Source organism: Hyla sarda, chromosome 2 (genome assembly GCF_029499605.1).
Source record: "Hyla sarda isolate aHylSar1 chromosome 2, aHylSar1.hap1, whole genome shotgun sequence".
In the NCBI taxonomy this organism is placed as follows: Eukaryota; Metazoa; Chordata; class Amphibia; order Anura; family Hylidae; genus Hyla; species Hyla sarda.
The window spans coordinates 204253602-204271786 of NC_079190.1; the positions used below are offsets into that span (position 1 = coordinate 204253602).

At 42.4% G+C, this 18185-nt stretch overlaps 1 protein-coding gene across 4 annotated transcripts in view; it reads right to left on the bottom strand.

Moving 5' to 3' along the window:
- Positions 1–18185, bottom strand: part of CFAP47 (cilia and flagella associated protein 47) — a 548331-nt gene that overhangs the window by 79462 nt on the left and 450684 nt on the right. For all 4 annotated transcript variants that reach the window (XM_056556158.1, XM_056556159.1, XM_056556156.1 and 1 more), the window contains exons 57-58: positions 16105–16261; positions 5994–6089 (exon numbers count right to left, since the gene is read on the bottom strand). In XM_056556158.1, coding sequence (XP_056412133.1) covers positions 5994–6089; positions 16105–16261 — 253 coding nt within the window. The remainder of the gene's footprint in view (positions 1–5993; positions 6090–16104; positions 16262–18185) is intronic.

The window sequence follows — 18185 nt, forward strand, 5'->3', positions numbered from 1 at the left end:
AGTTTGTATGACAAAGAAAACTGCTTACTAATGTCCTGGTCGATGGCTCCTGATAAGTCAAAGCGGCAGGATCTTTCTATCATGTGCCAAGCTCCCTGAAATGAGAGTTTCCCACCTATGATTGACAGTTCTAGCATACAGTCATAAAACCACTAGAGATGGGGGGAGTGGCCTGCATGGGGAGCTGAGCGGAAGTGCCCTGCTGAGCTCCCGCTTACCCTGCACTTTTACCCTTATTTAATCCCCCCTTGACCCACAGTACTACTGACCGGAGGGTACCTCTGGCTACTGGGGATACTCCGGATTGCAGCGGCCCGGCCTGGGACTCTGCTATGGTGCCGGCGGCGGGCTCGCTCAATTGAGGACCGGGCTACGGTGGTGTGGGAGTCGCGGAGCTGCCAGGACACATGTGGCCGTTGCGGAGGTTCGGCGTGACTCGGAGATGGCGGTGAAGTGCCCTGGGGAGTCCCTCTGTCTCCGGTGGTCCTGGGCTGCCCCCCCTGGATTGTAAAACCTGAGGCCGCCATTACTGGCCTTCGTGGGTGAAGCCTGGTTGCTGGTCCGGTCTCCTAGGCAACCCCCGCTCCCTGTGCTGCTGAGAGCAGGCCCTGGGATCTCTGCCCTTCTTCTGGCTGTGAGTGACTGCGGGTGACTGCGGGCTGGCATACCCTCTGATCGGACCTGTGAGTACCTGCTGTTCTGCACTGCCCACCTGGCCCTACGACTGTGTGTCCCTCTATATCTGAAAAGCTTGCTGGGACTTGTAGTGGGCTGAAGGGGGATCCTTGGCTCTGCTGCTGCCCCTTTAACTCCCTCTGTGCTGGACTGTATTCCTGCTCTACACATATTCTGCTGCTCTTGGAAACTCCCATATTGCTGATCCCCTCTGTGCTGTGGAACTTTCTGCTATCTTACAGGGAGCAGTGTACTTTTGGGGCCACGGGCTGCGTTTTTTACATCTGGTTCCTTACTTTGCTCATACTCATCTGGTGGGGGGGTCTGTGTCTCCTCATGGGGGGCTCCCGGGGCAAATCCAAGCGCAACAAGTCAGGAGTTGGAGTGTTTCTTCCTGCTATGGACGATGACGCTTCTTCTGATGGAGGCCACTCTGAGGCTAGTGGGTACTCCCTGCGGGACTCTGTGGAGCAGACTCCTTTATCTAGTAAAGTGGCGGCCAATGCGGCCAAGTCCTTAACTCAGTTCTCCTGGTCTGTGGAGCCATCGGGCAGCGCCTTGCCTCTCCAGGCTGGGTCCCTCTGATCCGTCACTTCTGCCCTCTCCTGATCGGCTGCACTATGATGGGACTCTCATGGACCTTCGCTTTACTGAAATTCTGTCCACCATAACTTCCTGTCATACTTCCATGATCACTAAAGTGGACGAGCTGAGACAGGAATTCGTCATTCTACGCCATGAGACTCAGAAGTTAAGGGGGCGCACCACGAAGGTGGAGAACAGAGTCTCTACAGTTGAGGATCCTCAGCAAATACCTGACCTACAGCGGCAGTTTCGGGGTATGGTGGTTAGAGCTGATGACTTTGAAAACCAACTGAGGCGCAACAATGTTAGGCTGGTTGGCCTTCCTGAGAAGGCGGAGGGTGCTGATCCTGTGGCATTTTTGGAATCGTGGCTGAAAGAGCTGCTGCCTGCGGAAACCTTCCCTCCCTTCTTTTCTGTGGAGCGGGCCCATAGGGTCCCTGCCAGAGCTCCTGTGCCCGGGGGGCCCCCTCGGCCGTTTCTAGAAAAGATACTACACTTTAAAGACAAAGACACTATCCTGAGAGCGGTGAGGATTAAGGAAGAGGTACTCTTTGGTGACAGCAGAATCTCCTTCTACCCGGACTTCTCAGTGGAATTGAGGAAACAGCGCACCCAGTTTACAGAGGTCTGAGCCAAACTCCGCTCCAAGGGGTAACGTTATGCCATGTTGTACCCGGCTCGACTGAGAGTAGTGGATGGACGTTCTACTAAATTTTTCACCTCACCTGCGGAGGCAATGCAGTGGGCAGAGGCTGCCCCTAGAGCGGCTCAGCCGCCGGACTGATACTCCTGTTGGACTGCCTGCTATCTTAGTTAGTTAGTGATAGAGGTTTGAGTTTCCCCCTAGGGTTTCCTGGGTTAGTGGGTCAGGGATATTGACCTTAGTTTGCTGGGGGGGGGGGGGGGGGGGGTTGGTGGATAGTAAGTAGCTCCTGCACTCGCCTGATACGAATTCTAGTTTGGGGCCCAGGTCTGCACTGGTTTAGTTAGTGTGAGGCAGGGATTTGTTTTTGGGATGTTTTATTGCTGTTATTTGTTCTTGCTGTTTGTTGGTGTTCTGTCTTTGTTGTTTGTCCGTGTTATCTGTTTGTCTGTGGTGTGCATGGGAGCTCCTATCGCTACTAGGTACTTGTACAGGGGGGTAGGCCCTGTTAGCATTCTGTCTTGGTTTCATGATGGGGTCCCTTAGGATAATTAGTTGGAATGTCCGTGGACTGAATTCCAAGTTTAAGAGAGCGCTATGCCTGGATTTTCTTAAGAGACAATCCCCGCATATTATTTGTCTGCAGGAAACCCACCTCATGGGTCAAAAGATCTTGGCACTAAAGAGGGCATGGGTTGTGAAGGGTTACCGCTCTTCCTACTCGTCTCTGGCTAGGGGGGGGGGTCTCAGTTCTTGTCCCTAAGTCCCTTCTCTTGATAATCTCACAGGTTTCCTGTGATCACTTTGGTAGGAATGTGATCTTGCATTGTGTGTTGTCCTCTTTTTGCTTTAATCTTGTCTCTCTTTACATGCCTCCTCCTTTTCATGTGACCCTCTTGGACTCGATTGTAGATAAGCTGACTTCCTTCCCTACTGACCCTGTTCTTTTATAGGAGACTTTAATGTTGTTCCTGACCCCCGGGTTGATCGCATCAGTGCTGTGGACCCCATATCCACTTCCTGGCATCTGGGGTTGGGCCTTACTGACCTCTGGAGATGGTAGTACCCAGATGACTCCATCTTCTCTTACTGAGACTGTCGTGGCCTCCCCCTCGTTTCGCTGACTTCTCTCCAGTCCTCTGGTCTGGAGGACCCACTGACGGCCAAAGAAGTATCCAGGGTTATTAGGGACCTACCCTCTGGGAAGACTCCGGGACTTGATGGGTTGGTGGGGGACTGGTACAGGTTGAATGAGGAGAAATGTATCCCCATCTTACTTAAATTGTATATGGCTGCCTTTGAGTCTGGGGCCCTACTTGACTCTATGAGAGAGGCTCTGATTGTAGTACTGCCTAAGCCTGGTAAGGATCCGACTTTGCCGTACTCTTATCACCCTTTTTCCCCCCTAAATGTCGATATCAAAATTCTAGCAAAGGTCCTGTTGAATAGACTTCAGGGGGTCATTTCCTCTATAGTTCACCCTGACCAGACTGGGTTCATGCCTGGGAGGGTGACTGATATCAATGTTAAAAGACTCCAGCTTAACATTTCCGCAGTGGAGGAGGGTATATCCCCTGGTTATGTGGTTAGCCTTGAAGTCTATAAGGCCTTTGATTCAGTTGAATGGCATTATATTTGGTGCCTGATGCGAATCCTCCGCTTCGGACCTGTTTTTCGGAAATGGATTCGGTTGTTGTATGACTCCCCAAGGGCCCGAGTACGCACTAATTTGGAGATCTCCGAGTCGTTCCAGTTAGGCAGAGCCACTAGGCAAGGGTGCTTGCCTTAGCTGTAGAGCCCCTGGTGGTGGCAGTTCGCTCCTCTACCTCAATTAAGGGGATCACTAGGGGTTCCCTGACTGAGAAGATATCTTTATATGCCGACGACACCTTAGTGTATTTGGCTGATGTTGGGGACTCCCTGGATGCTTTATTCTGTCTGTTGGAGAGGTTTGGGGTGGTCTCGGGTCTGCGGGTTAACTGGGCTAAATCCTCCATTATGGCCTTGTCTCGTATGGGGTTCTACCCTTTATACTTCCTAATGGGTTGCAGGCTGTATTCTGCTTTAAATATCTGGGTGTGGAGGTGTCCCCTAGCAACTCTGAGTTTATGGCCCTTAATTTAGATCCCTTACTTAATAGTACACTTACTCATTTACAGGCGTGGGACTCCTTGCCCTTATCCTTGTCTGGTAGGGTTAACATTTTTAAAATGATCTTCCTCCCCAAGTTCCTCTACCTCTTTCATTTGTCACCTATTATTCCTCCCAAAGTTTTTTTTGTAAAACTAAATCGAGCTCTGAGATCCTTCTACTGGCAGAATAAACCTCCGAGGTTGGGACAGGCTATGCTCCAGGCGCCTAAGCAGCGGGGGTGGGGGGGGGGGGGGTAGGGGGACTAGCTGCCCCTAATATGCATAATTATTTTCTAGCCTCACAGCTGGTGTGTGCAGCCTGATGGATCGACCTGGACCTTTCCAATGCCTTCATGGCTTTGGCGGAGGCTCTCCTGGGTTCTTATGAGACGCTGACTAATACATTATACAGGTACGTTCCCTCTCTGTCCCTCCCGGCACCTATCAAGACAGTGGCTGTGGTCTGGTCAGTGGTTAATGGATGCTTCCCTTAACCTGTTGTTTCTCAGAGAGCACCTCTGTGGGGCAATCCACATTTGGAACACCTACGGGAGTTGGAGACAGCCGGGTATTGGAGCTCCCAGGGAATCAAATTTGCCATGCACCTGTTTGGAGAGGACTGTGTCTTCCCTTCATTTGCTGCAGTTAGAGACCGTTTCAATGTCCCTCGAGATGCCCACTTCCGGTATCTCCAGTTGCGACATGCGGTCTCTGCGCAGTTTGGTTCGCTGGAGGTTATCCCTGTATTTAATGAATTGGAGCTGCCTTGGGGACCACCGACCTGGCTAAGCCTCTCACCCAGAGTTATGCTTTACTGCAATCAGTTGGTCTGGAGCCGTTTGCTGCGGCGCAGTTGAAGTGGGTTGAGGATATCCCCAGTCTTTCAGAGGATATGTGGAAGGAGGTTGTTAAGACGTATTATGCTACAGTAGTTAGTGCTTATCCAATCCAGGTTTGTCCTCCGTTTGTACTATAGTCCAGTGAAACTGCATAGGATGGGGGTCTCGGGATCGGAGGTCTGTTTTAGTTGTGGGAGTGAGAAAGGCACCTTTCTACATGTGGTTTGGAATTGCTCTTGTGTGGTACCATTTTGGAGGGAGGTAATAACGTTCTTGTCGGATCACTTGGAATTTCCCTTGGTTTTAACGCCAGAGGTATGTCTGCTAGGGGTCATTAATGGGTTGGTTACGGGTTCCTGTAGACGCATTTTGATACGCTTCCTCTTGTTTTGTGAGCGCAAAGTCGTAGTGATGGCATGGAAGTATGCATCATCGCCCCCTCTGGTCAGGTGGATAGCCCTAGTCAACAAGTATGTCCCCTGTAACATGCACTTTATGTCAGTAGGAAATGCCCAACTAAATTTGACAAAGTCTGGGTACCATGGTTGTTGTTTGACTTCTCTACTGACCCCCCAGTTCGGGGATCCTCTCAGACGTAGAGTGGCTGGATGGGAATAGGAGCTCATAGGGTTTGAATGGCTGGGCTAGGGAGACTGGGATAAATAAGATTTCTACTCACTTGTAACATTTAGACATTGTGTTTTTCACTTCTCAAAAATATAGAATATGTGAACCAGGCTTTTGAGCAGTAGTAGAGATTTTAGATTTCTTGTGCTTGCTGTTTCCCATTTTCTGGTAATTATGTGCTTCTAATGGGGGTAATTTGGGTGATGGTACGACATAGAAAATATATGACAATCCAAGTCCATACTGTATAGCTTACCAATAAACAGGATAAAAAAAAATGAAATAAAAATAAAACAGAAAATGAACAATGCAAAATGTATCATTAGAAGCTTAGGATAGAGATCTGCAATATAAATAGGTATAGAATAAGTAGCCATATTAAATTCTGTACATGAACTAAAAATAAAAGGTACAGCACCTGCACATGGAGCAAGATGAAATGATTGTGCTATTTCTTCAATAATATCAAGACAAGAAGCTTAAAATAAATACCTTGTGTTTGCTTCAGGGGCAGACAGAACGCTGGCTCTTTATTGATGGAGTGGCGCAGAACAGATGCACTAAGACGATGCATGGTCTGTTCTTGATCTGAAAATATGTAACAAAAAAGATGGAATATTTTCTTATACTTCAATGTCAAATTCAAGGAAATAAATTCACTGATGGTTGAAATGTGATCAAAGGCCTTTTCTAATGAAAGTACTTCACGGATGAATGTTCTTCAAAGTACATTCTCAAATAGGAGGTGACAGCATCTCCCTTCTCATTCTTTCCTCTTTGCATTTTTAATCATGTTGCTTGTCATGCCTGTGATAATTTGAGGTTTTAACCTGGAAATCACACTAACTATCCATACTACAAATTGTAAAAGTAATCAAATAGCAAGAACAATATTAAAACACTAAAATGGGATAATTAAAAAGGAGGCATAACTTTCATATTACCTTCAGATTTTCTGGCTTTGAATTATAAATGTTAGCATACAAATATATGTTTTATATATTCATGTCTACTATGCAGTTTTGCTGAAAGTGGGCAAAGTAATTTTAATAATTAAATGCACTTTTGGAAAACTTTTGGCAATGGGCAGTTTTCCTGAGCCTCTGTGTTTAAAGGGGTACTCAGCTGCTCAGCATTTGGAACAAACTGTTCCGAACACTGGAGCCGGCGCCGAGAGCTTGTGACGTCATAGCCCCGTCCCCTCATGACAGTTTGTTCCAAACGCTGAGGAGCGGAGTACTCCTTTAACATAGATTTGCCCTAGTTACGTAGGAATAGTGGGGGAGATTTATGAAAACCTGTGCAAAGGAAAAGTTCCTCAGTTGCCCATAGCAACCAATCCAATTGCTTCTTTCAATTTGCAGAGGCCTTGTTAAAAATGAAAGAAGTGATTTGATTGGAAGCTATGGGCAACTGGGCAACTTTTCCTCTGGACAGGTTTTGCTAAATCTACCCCAGTATATCTACCAGTTTAGTATTGAGCCATTATAGCAGACAAAAGCACAGAACAATACTGCACTTTGTGTGTAACAGGTGACTGAAAAAACACCCTAGCAACAATGCTCTCGAAAGATCTGCTGAACTTATGAGGATAATAGTGTTCCAATCTCTTCATTTAGGACTAACATTACTGAACTATACAGCAGCTGTGGAGGAGAGAGAGGGGAGGAAGTCAAGGAAGTTGGGGGGAATCTGCTCATTTCATTCTTTCCGCTTCACTTATGACTGATTGTTGCTGCAATATAGGGCAGATGCTATCACTCAAGAGAGAGGACATTGAGAGGAATTGGGAAGGTTTGGCACTTCTCCCATCACGAACACAGCAGACATTACTTTTGTGCCATTTGATATAATAGCTACAGTAAGTGGACCTGAAATTATAAAATGCTATCTTGAACCAGGGAAGCATATAAAAGGTCGCTTTCACATTATGTTTAGCAGATCATCTTTTCTGTTTATCTTTTAAGTTTAAAATAAAGACAGGATCATGATCTGAGCCTCTGTAACGCCGAGCGCTCCGGGTCCTGCTCCTTCCCCGGAGCGCTCGCAGCATTTTGCTCTGGCTTGCAGCGCCCCGGTCAGACTCGCTGACCGGGAGCGCTGCTCTGTGTCCTCCGGCGGGGATGCAATCCACGTGGCGGGACGTGCCTGCCCGTGGGTCGCATCCCGATCATCTCACCTGCCCCGTCCTCCTGCTCAGTCCCGGCGCGCGCGGCCCCGCTCTCTAGGGCGTGCGCGCGCCGGGTCTCTCAGATTTAAAGGGCCAGTGCACCATTAATTGGTGCCTGGTCCAATCAGTTCCCAAGCACTCCCCACACATAAAAACCCACTTCCCCTTCCTGTCCTTGCCGGATCTTGTTGCCCTAGTGCCCTGCGAAAGCGTTCTGTGTGTTCCCAAGCCTGTGTATCCAGACCCTTGCTGTTGCCCCTGACTATGAACCTTTGCCGCCTGTCTTGACCTCTTGCTACGTCCGACCTTGCCTTCGCCTTGTCCTTCTGTACTATGCCTATCTCAGCTGTTAGTGAGGTCGAGTCGCTATCGGGGGATACGACCTGGGAGCTACCACCGCAGCAAGTCCATCCCGCCTTGCGGCGGGCTCTGGTGAAAACCAATAACTTCTTAAAACCGGTCCCCTGGTACGGCACACGCCATCGCCTCACTAACACAGAGGATCCACTACACCATTCCAGTCCGGTTCCTGACAGCCTCCTTAAAATCTACAATCACATATAGGACTAACACAATGTAAAATGGGCCATATACATATGGTATGAAAGCTAGAAAATCAGTTAATAAAGTACACGATAAAGCAAGTTTACTCTACAAGATCTGCCTGTTTATAAAGGCATTATAATTAAAAACAGAGAGAGTTGGGGGGGAAATTTATCATAGGTTTTACACAGCTTTTTGGTGGTAAAAAGTTGTAAGTTTTTGTACAATGGATCAAAAAGTCACAAAAAAGTTTCAGTTCATTTAGACTCTTTCAAGAAAACAATGACTTTTTAAAAATCCTGAGACCATTTTATACATCTGATGCACCTACATATTAGCAGCACACAAAACAAAGGTGGACAAATATGGTTCACCTACACCAACAATGATGAATTCCCCCCCTCCTCCTTAACTCCTTAACGACCATGGACGTGAATACTCGAGCCCGCGCAATACCGGCCGGCCCCCAGCTGATTTCTGGATCTGAGGGCCGGCATTAATAGCCGACATGCGACAATCGCCGCGGCCGGCTATGAACCCCTTAGATCCCCGCTGGTGGTCCAGTGGGGTGGATCAAGCAACCCCCCGACGCGCGATCGCAGGGTGGATGGTTGGGGTGGTTAGGGGGGCGATCCACTGCAGTAGGAAGCCGGAGGGCTTACCTCACGTAGCCGGAGGGCTTATCTCATGTCCTATGCTGGCTGCTGCTTTGTCAATGATAAAGCCTGGCAGGACCAGGCTTTATCAATCGAGCGCAGAGCACCAAGATCAATGTGGTTCTGTGGAACCACATTGATCTGTATGAGGAATCTAATGATTCCTCCTAAAAGTGTAAAAAATGATTCCAACTAAAAGTGTAAAAAATAAGTTTAAAAAAGTTTAAAAGCACACAGATTAACCCCTTCCTTATTAAAAGTTCAACTCACCCCCCTTTTCCCAAATTCCATATTAAAAATATATAAACATAATAAACATATGCGGTATTGCCACGTGCGTAAATGTCCGAACTATAAAAATATAAGGTTAATTAAATCACACGGTCAATGGCATACATGTAAAATAAATTCAAAAGTCCAAAATTGCATATTTTTGATCACTTTGTATACCCTGAAAAACGAATAAAAAGTGATCAAAAAGTCTGATCAAAACATTCATGGTACCGATATAAACTTCAGATCACGGTGCAAAAAACAAGCCTTCATACCACCCTATATACCGAAAAATAAAAAAAGTTATAGGGGTCAGAAGAGGACAATTTTAAACAGACTATATTTTGGTGCATGTAGTTATAAATATATGGTGTCATTTTTACTGAAAAGTGCACTGCATAGATTTGGAAGCCCCCAAAATTTACAAAATGGTGTTTTTTTTTCCAATTCTGCCCCATAAATATTTTTTTCCTGGGTTCACTGTAAATTTTGTGGTGAAATGATTGATGTAATTACAAAGTACAATTGGTGGCGCAAAAAATAAGCCCTGATATAAGTCTGTAGCTGCAAAAATAAAAGTGTTTAAAGTGTCTAAAGATTTTTAGAAGGGGATGAGGAAAAAATTAGAGCGCAAAAAACGGAAAAACCCATGGTCCCTAAGGGGTTAAATTAGGCTATATGTTATTTCACAAGCAAGTCCAGAATTCTAAGATCCTATATTAGAAATATACTAATATTTTAAGATGGAAGGCTTATTTACTCAAGGTAACAATTTAGAATTTAAAGGGAAACTGAAAGGAGGGGTAACCCACACTAACCTGAATATACAGGCTTATAGTGCGGGTGATTCTTACTCCTTCTCTTACCCCATTCCCAGGCGTTCCCCCTTCCCTTTTATTTCATTCATCAGTGAATATTAATGAAGGAGCAGGCAGAACGGTTGGGAGATAAAGACATCAGTATTGCTAAAAGAGCATTGAGAACGCCCCTATTGCTAGTTTCCCAGAATTGGCATGCATACATTTTGCTGCATAATAACACAATGACTGGACAGATTTGGGTAAGAGATGCATTGTTAGAAAGAGGGACACCCGCACTAGAAGCCTGTGTATTCAGGTTGGAGTGGTTTCCCTTTAATAAATTGAGGTCTTCCTGGATGTGTTTATCAGTGAAAATAGTGCCTCATAAAGTGAAGCCTTCTTCAAAAAAATGTTCTGTACTAGATGACAGCAGACTGTCTTTGTGTTCCTTACTAACTGTGAATATGACTGATCAAATCCCTCAGCAAATAAATCCCACACTAATAAAATGTTCTGAGAAAGATATATACTTAGATTTGTTCAGATGTAATTAATAATTATAAAAAGAATAAGAGTAACTGAAAAGTACAATAAACTGCAATTTAAAATATATTTTATAGGTTTAACATTTGTTTAAAGGATTATTTAGGTAGAATAAAAATGTGCTCCAGTGCTGGCATAAAAATAACAAAGATGCTATATAATCTTTCTCCAGTTCTCTGCTGGTCTCTGTTTCTTCCAGGTTCTACACAATCCTAAACCCACAGATTCTTCCCTCTCAGCCAATCGGTGACTGAGGTATGGCACTCTGTGGGGTCAGGATGGCACATAACCCAGAAGAAGTGGAGAGCAGAAGAAGACTGGAAGAATCAGTGCAGGTACTCAAAGGACCAGAGGAGGAGAGTATATCATGTTTATTATTATTACTTATTATTATTCATTATAACAGGACTCTTCAAACAGTCTAGCCACCAAGCAAACAGACCCAAACAGGCAGGTGTGACAGTTTAGTAGTCCTTGCTTTTTTGTAATAATTTACATACACCAATAAGTTCTGCTTGCAGTATAACAAAAACTTGGACTGGATTTACATATGTCCACTGTCTGGCCCAGAGAACCCAGCCTAAAACTCACCACAACCGATGACAAATTTGGCATCAGTTGTGTAGGATCTGGAACATTTACTCCCTGGTGTTTAAAGCAAAGCAACTGCCTACTTGAATGCATTTCTAGAAATACATTTATTTTCTATACATTATAACAGCACAAGCAAAGCATGATCAATGCATTATTTAATCAGTTTGGAATTGTAAGCACAAAACCCCAACAGTATTTCTTCTAGCTATACACAAAAGAAAGTTAGACATTAAGTCGATTCTACATTCAAAAGGTTCTAGAATAAGCACTGACTATAATTAATTTGTTACTATTCACTCCTCTTATTTGTCTTTCAGAAAGCTGACACAAAAGTAACCAATGCAATTTCCTAAGCAAACTGAAATCGATGCATGTAGATCTGCTCTCAAGTATCTAACCCAATATTAGTTCACATGCAAATGCAGTAAAGTTAATCTTGTCATGTTGCCCTACCCTTGATGGTATCATTATACGTTGCAATTATAGGTAGAATTTAGGTTAGGTTTAGACATGTACCAAAATGAGTGCAGTGGAAAAATGGAGGATACTATTTATGGTTGCATATGTGTACAGTTGTTTATTATTACTAAATATAACATTTTAGTAATAAGTATATTTTATACTGTATAAATTAAAATTCATTTATATTGGGAACCTTTGGATCTATATTGAGGCAAATCTAATGTCAGTATTAACAGAATGAAACCAGGTCAACCAAAAAAGAAACTACATAATAATTTGTAAAAATTATGTCAAATTAATTGGTTTAGGGACAGGGCCTGATTGTAAGGCTGCTGGTTTCTTAAAGGGGATATCTGGGTAGTTCTTTACTACATTTAAATTTCCTCAGACCGGTTAAAAATACACACTCACCTGCCCCAATCCCCCACTTCTGCTATTTAGACTGGGTCCTGCTGCTGGTATTGGTCTTGGCACAAGAAAATACATGCTTAGCCAATCACTGGCCGCAAAGGTATCCCAACTTAGTCATCGAGCATGCAGTTTTTTTGTGTCAAGAAGCCTTACCAAAAGTGGCAAATTTTCTTATCCTCTTTCAACCCCAAAAGAGAGTACCCCATTTTCTTTGGACAAAACTCAAGCCAAACAATCCTTCATGTAATGTCATCTTGCTAAACATACTCTTCTTTAAAAAGATAACTTACGGCTAGCTATTTCCCTTTAGGTTTAAAATCGTTAAAGAGGACAAATCACCGACCATCATACAGAAGACCTCAAATAATCATGGGAAACTCTCAAAATTATTTGACAGATATCCTATCTTGGATACCTCTGGATAAAGACCGCCAGTTCCCTAAGCTTCCCTAGGTTACAACAAGGATATCTAATTTCCAAAAGTCAAGACAATGTCAACCTGATTCACTTAAAGGGGTATTCCAGGGAAAAACTTTTTTATATATATCAACTGGCTCCAGAAAGTTAAACAGATTTGTAAATTACTTCTATTAAAAAATCTTAATCCTTTCAGTACTTATGAGCTTCTGAAGTTAAGGTTGTTCTTTTCTGTCTAAATCCTCTCTGATGACACCTGTCTCGGGAAACGCCCAGTTTAGAAAAGGTTTGCTATGAGGATTTGCTTCTAAACTGGGCGTTTCCCGAGACAGGTGTCATCAGAGAGCACTTAGACAGAAAAGAACAACCTTAACTTCAGAAGCTCATAAGTACTGAAAGGATTAAGATTTTTTAATAGAAGTAATATACAATCTATGTAAGATTGTAGATGTGCACCATGTCTGTTTTTCTACCCGAATTCATAATATACAAATCTGTTTAACTTTCTGGAGCCAGTTGATATATAAAAAAAAAGTTTTTTCCTGGAATACCCCTTTAAATTTATCCTTTATATTATTTTGACTAAACTTCACATGTGGCCTGGCTAATTAAGGCTCCATCATGCAGTTTTACTATGTTAGTCCTTTTTGTTGGTTACTTCACTTTGAAAACCATGCTTTTTATTAAATTTTCATGACATTTTTTCCACATCACCATTTGGAACAGTAGATGCTACCTCTTTAAGTTTAGGATTTGTCTCCCTATCCTTTCCTATTTACTGAATTCATGTGGTTATTTATTAAAGGGGTGCTCTGCCCCTAGACATGTTATCCCCTTTCCAAAGGATAGGGGATAACATGTCTGATCGCGGAGGATCTGGCCAGAGACCCCCCACGATCATCGGGCTGGTGCTGCGGCATTACGGTCATGGAAGCCTGGGGCTTCAGTGATCGTGACATCACACCACGCCCCCCTCCATTCATGGCTGCGGGGGGGGGGGGGGTGACGGCTAGTATTGTTATAAAAAATATAGGAAATCCTGGCGAACTGGCAAAAGAGCCGTTTCAACAAAACTTCCATAAATCGACAGAATAAAAAGCTAATATAAAATACTTTATAATAGTGTGTGTGTGTCTGTACAGTGTAAGGAAGACATCACAGATGCTAGACTATACCCACTAGCTCAGGAGCAACTGAAAATTGGGGTAGGAACTTGCACAGCAGAATGTTGGTAAAAATGCCATATAAAAGATATATAGTGGTCCTCTTCATCTACACATCCTGACAAATAACCTGAAAGGATAGGTGCACTTCCAAGATTATCAGTTCAGTCCATATAAGTTTGCAAACAATTCTTTATTTCTGTAGTTCTTACGTAGAATGTAAATGCTATGAGAATGTATGAGAATGTTATGAGAATATATGGGTATGAGAATGTACAGGTAGATGTTATTCAATTTGTGTGGTAAAGCACTTAAGAAAACTAAGAAATTATATACCTGAAAGGAAAGTCTAATTCATAGATGAATTCTTATTATAAATAATACAATTCTTATACCATTGTAAAGTATATTTTTCTACACATAAGAGGTTTGCCTAAACATCTTACAGAGTAATTCTCACAAGGTTGTAGTCATCTCAAACAGGAATTAAACCAGGCAAAGCTGCCTCGAGGTGCCACAGCTGCTTTTGCACTCATGGAACTCATGCAGTATTTGTTGGATGTAAAATGCTGGGTAATTTTCGTTCTGCCGCTCTCTGTTGCTGGTGTTTTCACATTTACATTAACAGGGGGGAAAGCAAAAAGTTTCTCAACGCAAATCCACTTCTATATGACCTCTATTTTTAATCAGTTCTTGCTATGCAGGGAAACATTTGCTTCCGTGCTGCCTGCCATTTATTTATGCCCAAGTATGCAGGCTCTTCGGTCCTTATGTAGGAAGAATAGTGTCTTAGCAGATGTTGCTCCAAAAAATCTATTAAAGGGAAGTGATAGCCTGGTAACACAAGCCCTAGGACTTCCCGCTGGAAAAATTAGTTCAGGGTAGTTTAGCATATTTTTGCTGGTAGCTAAAGAGAAATTAAATTAAATTAAACTCTGTGGGTGAAAAGTTCAGGCTTTGGTTTAACCCTTATTATTTATTCCATCCTCTCTTTAATAAAACACCAGTTGTAAGGGGAAATTAATTGTATAATGAAGTGATGCAGTGTGCCATAGTTTCAGCTGATAAATAAGCCTGAGTTGTAACATAACTAAATCCTAAGCAGTTAAAGTTGGAGGAAAAAAAACAGTGCTTGGTGCAAATATATCCTGATTGGTAAGTAGCGATATCATCCTTTATTAAGGGTTAATATTTTTAAACATATAATTTACACAAAGTTATAGTGGCTTTCCAGGTTTAATTTTATTGATGTCCCATAATAAGTATAGGCCATCTATCGGTCATCTAATCGGAGTAAGAGCACTGAACCTAACGCCTCTTCCATACACATAGTAGCAGCAGCTCCTCCCTCTATCTTAAGACAATGCATCATCCTCCGCTTTCTCAGGAGGTTTGGCTGGATCTTGTCTCTGAGCTCTAGCCCCACTCTCTGAGTGATGTAATTGCTTCTGGCCAGCCTGTAGGCCTACTTCACCATCTCCCTGTCATATACATATATATGTTTATGAGGACATTTAGAAGATGTGTTTACAGCATGTGCTAAACAATGCAACAGACAAAATAGCAACAGGGAATGAAGATGCTGCAGAGTCACTGATTTGTGTGATAATCTGCTCTAAAATGAGATGTTCTGCAACAGATCTGTGTGGGGAACTGGCAGAAGTGCTGTGGGAGGGAATAAGGAAGGGTGGAAAGACACTCAGAGAAAGCAATGTATTCTGGGAATTGTAGACCTGAGCAACTGCTTAACCAAGAAGTACATGACTAAGACCCCACAAAAAATGGATTTATGGTGGTTTTGGAACTAGGGCAGACATGTAAGTAATTACATATGCTTCTATAACATTTAAATGTTTGTTTGTTTGTTTTTTACTTAATGTTGGAATACTCTGTTGTCTCCCTATAATCCACAATCTTGACTTGCTAGGAAATTAAAGTGCTACGCTCAGACACAACAGGGACCAATGTGGATGAGTTCAATCCATAGATACAGCTATAGAATATGATTAAGTGACATATAATAAATAAATATGATCAGTAGAAAAGCATATTAACTGGAATTCAATTAACAATTATTCTGAGCACCATAATGAAATTATGTACCTCCACAGTATCACCTACACTCATGTACTATATTTACAACACTAGACTCTATAAATTGAAAATAAGTGGATAATGTACATCAACCCTCTATAAATAAGTGTAACACCTACTTTTTTTCATCATAAATGACAAGTGAAAAGACAATACAATTATGGAAACTAATAGTGCAGCTTCTGATTCCAGCCATCAAATCATAATGTCCCTTAACCCCAAGAAATGCAAAGTGCTTTTTTTTCTCTATTTCTTGGCTATTAATTTTCATTATGACTTTTTAGACAGTGAAAGTACTGAGATATTCATCATTATTAAATAGTGAAGCGTGTTCATTTTCACCATCCTCTTATTATACGTCTAACCTTTTGTTACTGTGTGAAGAGTGTAATACAATTAATGCATTGCAGAATTATAAAAAACAAAAAACAAAAAAAAAAACTATTTTCTTGAGTAGATATTATGAAAGTACTTTACCTGTTAGGACAATATCAACAAGGACATTCTCATTTGTAGGATTCTTAAAGGAGATGTTGATAGAGGCAAGGCTTCCAATATTGGCACTAATGCTTGCTGGTTCCATGGGTTGAGGAATGAGACCTACTCCTGACAAGTAGAATGTCCATTCTTTAAGCTGTTAAAATTGTAAAAAAAGTAAACAATTTTGAAAACATTACAGATTTAAAGAATAGATATGTGACAGATATTTTTATTTAGATAACTAGATAGATAGACAGAGTGCTTCAAAAAAGGTCAAAAACATGAGGTGGTGTCTTAAAGCTTAAAGGGTATTCTGGCGTAAAAAAAAAACCCTCACACACACAGCACACACACACACACACACACACACACACACACACATATATATATATATATATATATATATATATATATATATATATATAAATATCTCAATGGGACTGTACAAAAAAACTATACTTATCTACCACCGGTACCCTGCCAGTTCTGATGCTACCCTTTGTTGCTGGTTCTTCTGCTGCTCCTGTCTTATATCACTTTCTGCGTTCAGAGCTTGGAGTAGGCCCTGTCCACTGTGGCTGTGTCCTGTCTCATCCAATAATCAGGTTCTGCCTCGAGCTCTGATCTCAGAAGTAGGCAGATGACAGCAGCAATGTTGGACCCAAAACAGAGGAAACCAGAGCTGCAGCAGGATCTGTGGGTGAGCAGGGTAGGTAGGGACAGCTTTTTATTCTACGGTCCAAGCAAGTCATACATTTTTATAAAATGCTGGAATACCCCTTTAAAACAGTAAATATTACACAAAAAGTCAACTGACTCTCCTTAACCACATCCTTATCTTATGCCATGCCATGTTTGCTTTAAAAAAAACTGGCATTCATGTGATCCTAATTGTAGATATTTTCAAAGAACATATCTACATTTAGATTTCAACTGTCTATATTGCCCCTATGGTGTGAACCTTTTATGCAGAATATTTTGAAAAAAAAAGAAGCTGTGAGTACTAAAACTGCATGTAGCACTGGCATGAAAATATCTGACACCTATGGAGAAACACTGAAATAGAGAATAATTCTGAATAAGCAGCCTATCTCTACTGATAATACTGGGTCATGAACAAATACAACTACAAACTGAAGATTGTTTTTGCTCTTGGGTATATGTGTATATCTTGGATAATGTGTATATGTTCTTGGTTGTATGATGTACAGTATGATTCAGATATGATACAGATCATAAAACACTTCCTTTAACATATTGTAAGTCTTTTAATGTGCACCTGTTCTTTAATGTGCAGCAAAAAAATAAAAAAATAAAAAGAAACTGTTATATGTTGCTCAGTATCTCATCCTTATCATGTACATATAATCTGTATGTGTCTATGCCCAATATTTCTCTTAGAATTCACTTTATTTAATTGGAGTGATTGCAAAGTGAAAGTACTTTTCATTTACAGGCAAGGGGTGGGTCCCTTTCTGTGATAACCACTCCCCCTCCCTCTCTCTGCTTTGGGAGCAGTAACCTTTTCCTTTCTGGTGTTATGCTATTCACAAACACACACACAAATCTGTGTGTCTACAGCTTTTGTAAAACTACAGCTCCCAGCATGCCCACACATTTTTTGAGTTTTAGTTTTGCAACAGATGGAGGCATATGATTGTAGTCCACTGTATCACACACACACACACACTCGCTTCATATATTCACTGATATACACACATACATATATATCCACACACACATACAAATGCATGCAGGGACACTTAATTTTTAAACAAGTAAATCCTCTATTCACCAGCTGCAGTGTGTTCCTGCCCCTCTCCCCCTTCCCTTCACACAAGCAGACAGTCAGTGAGAGCCCAGCTGCAGTGTGTTCCTGCTCCTCCCCCTCCCCTTCACATGGCAGACAAGTAAACACAGGCAGTGGTGGAGCTGAGAGCAGAGCAGCCTGCTGTCAATCATGAAGTGGGTCCATAATGTAGTGACACAGCAGTGAACACAGCAGGAGTGGAATGCATCCCAGGAGGCGGGGGGGGGGGGGGGGGGAGTTCTTTGACTGGCTTTTTCAGTATGAAATA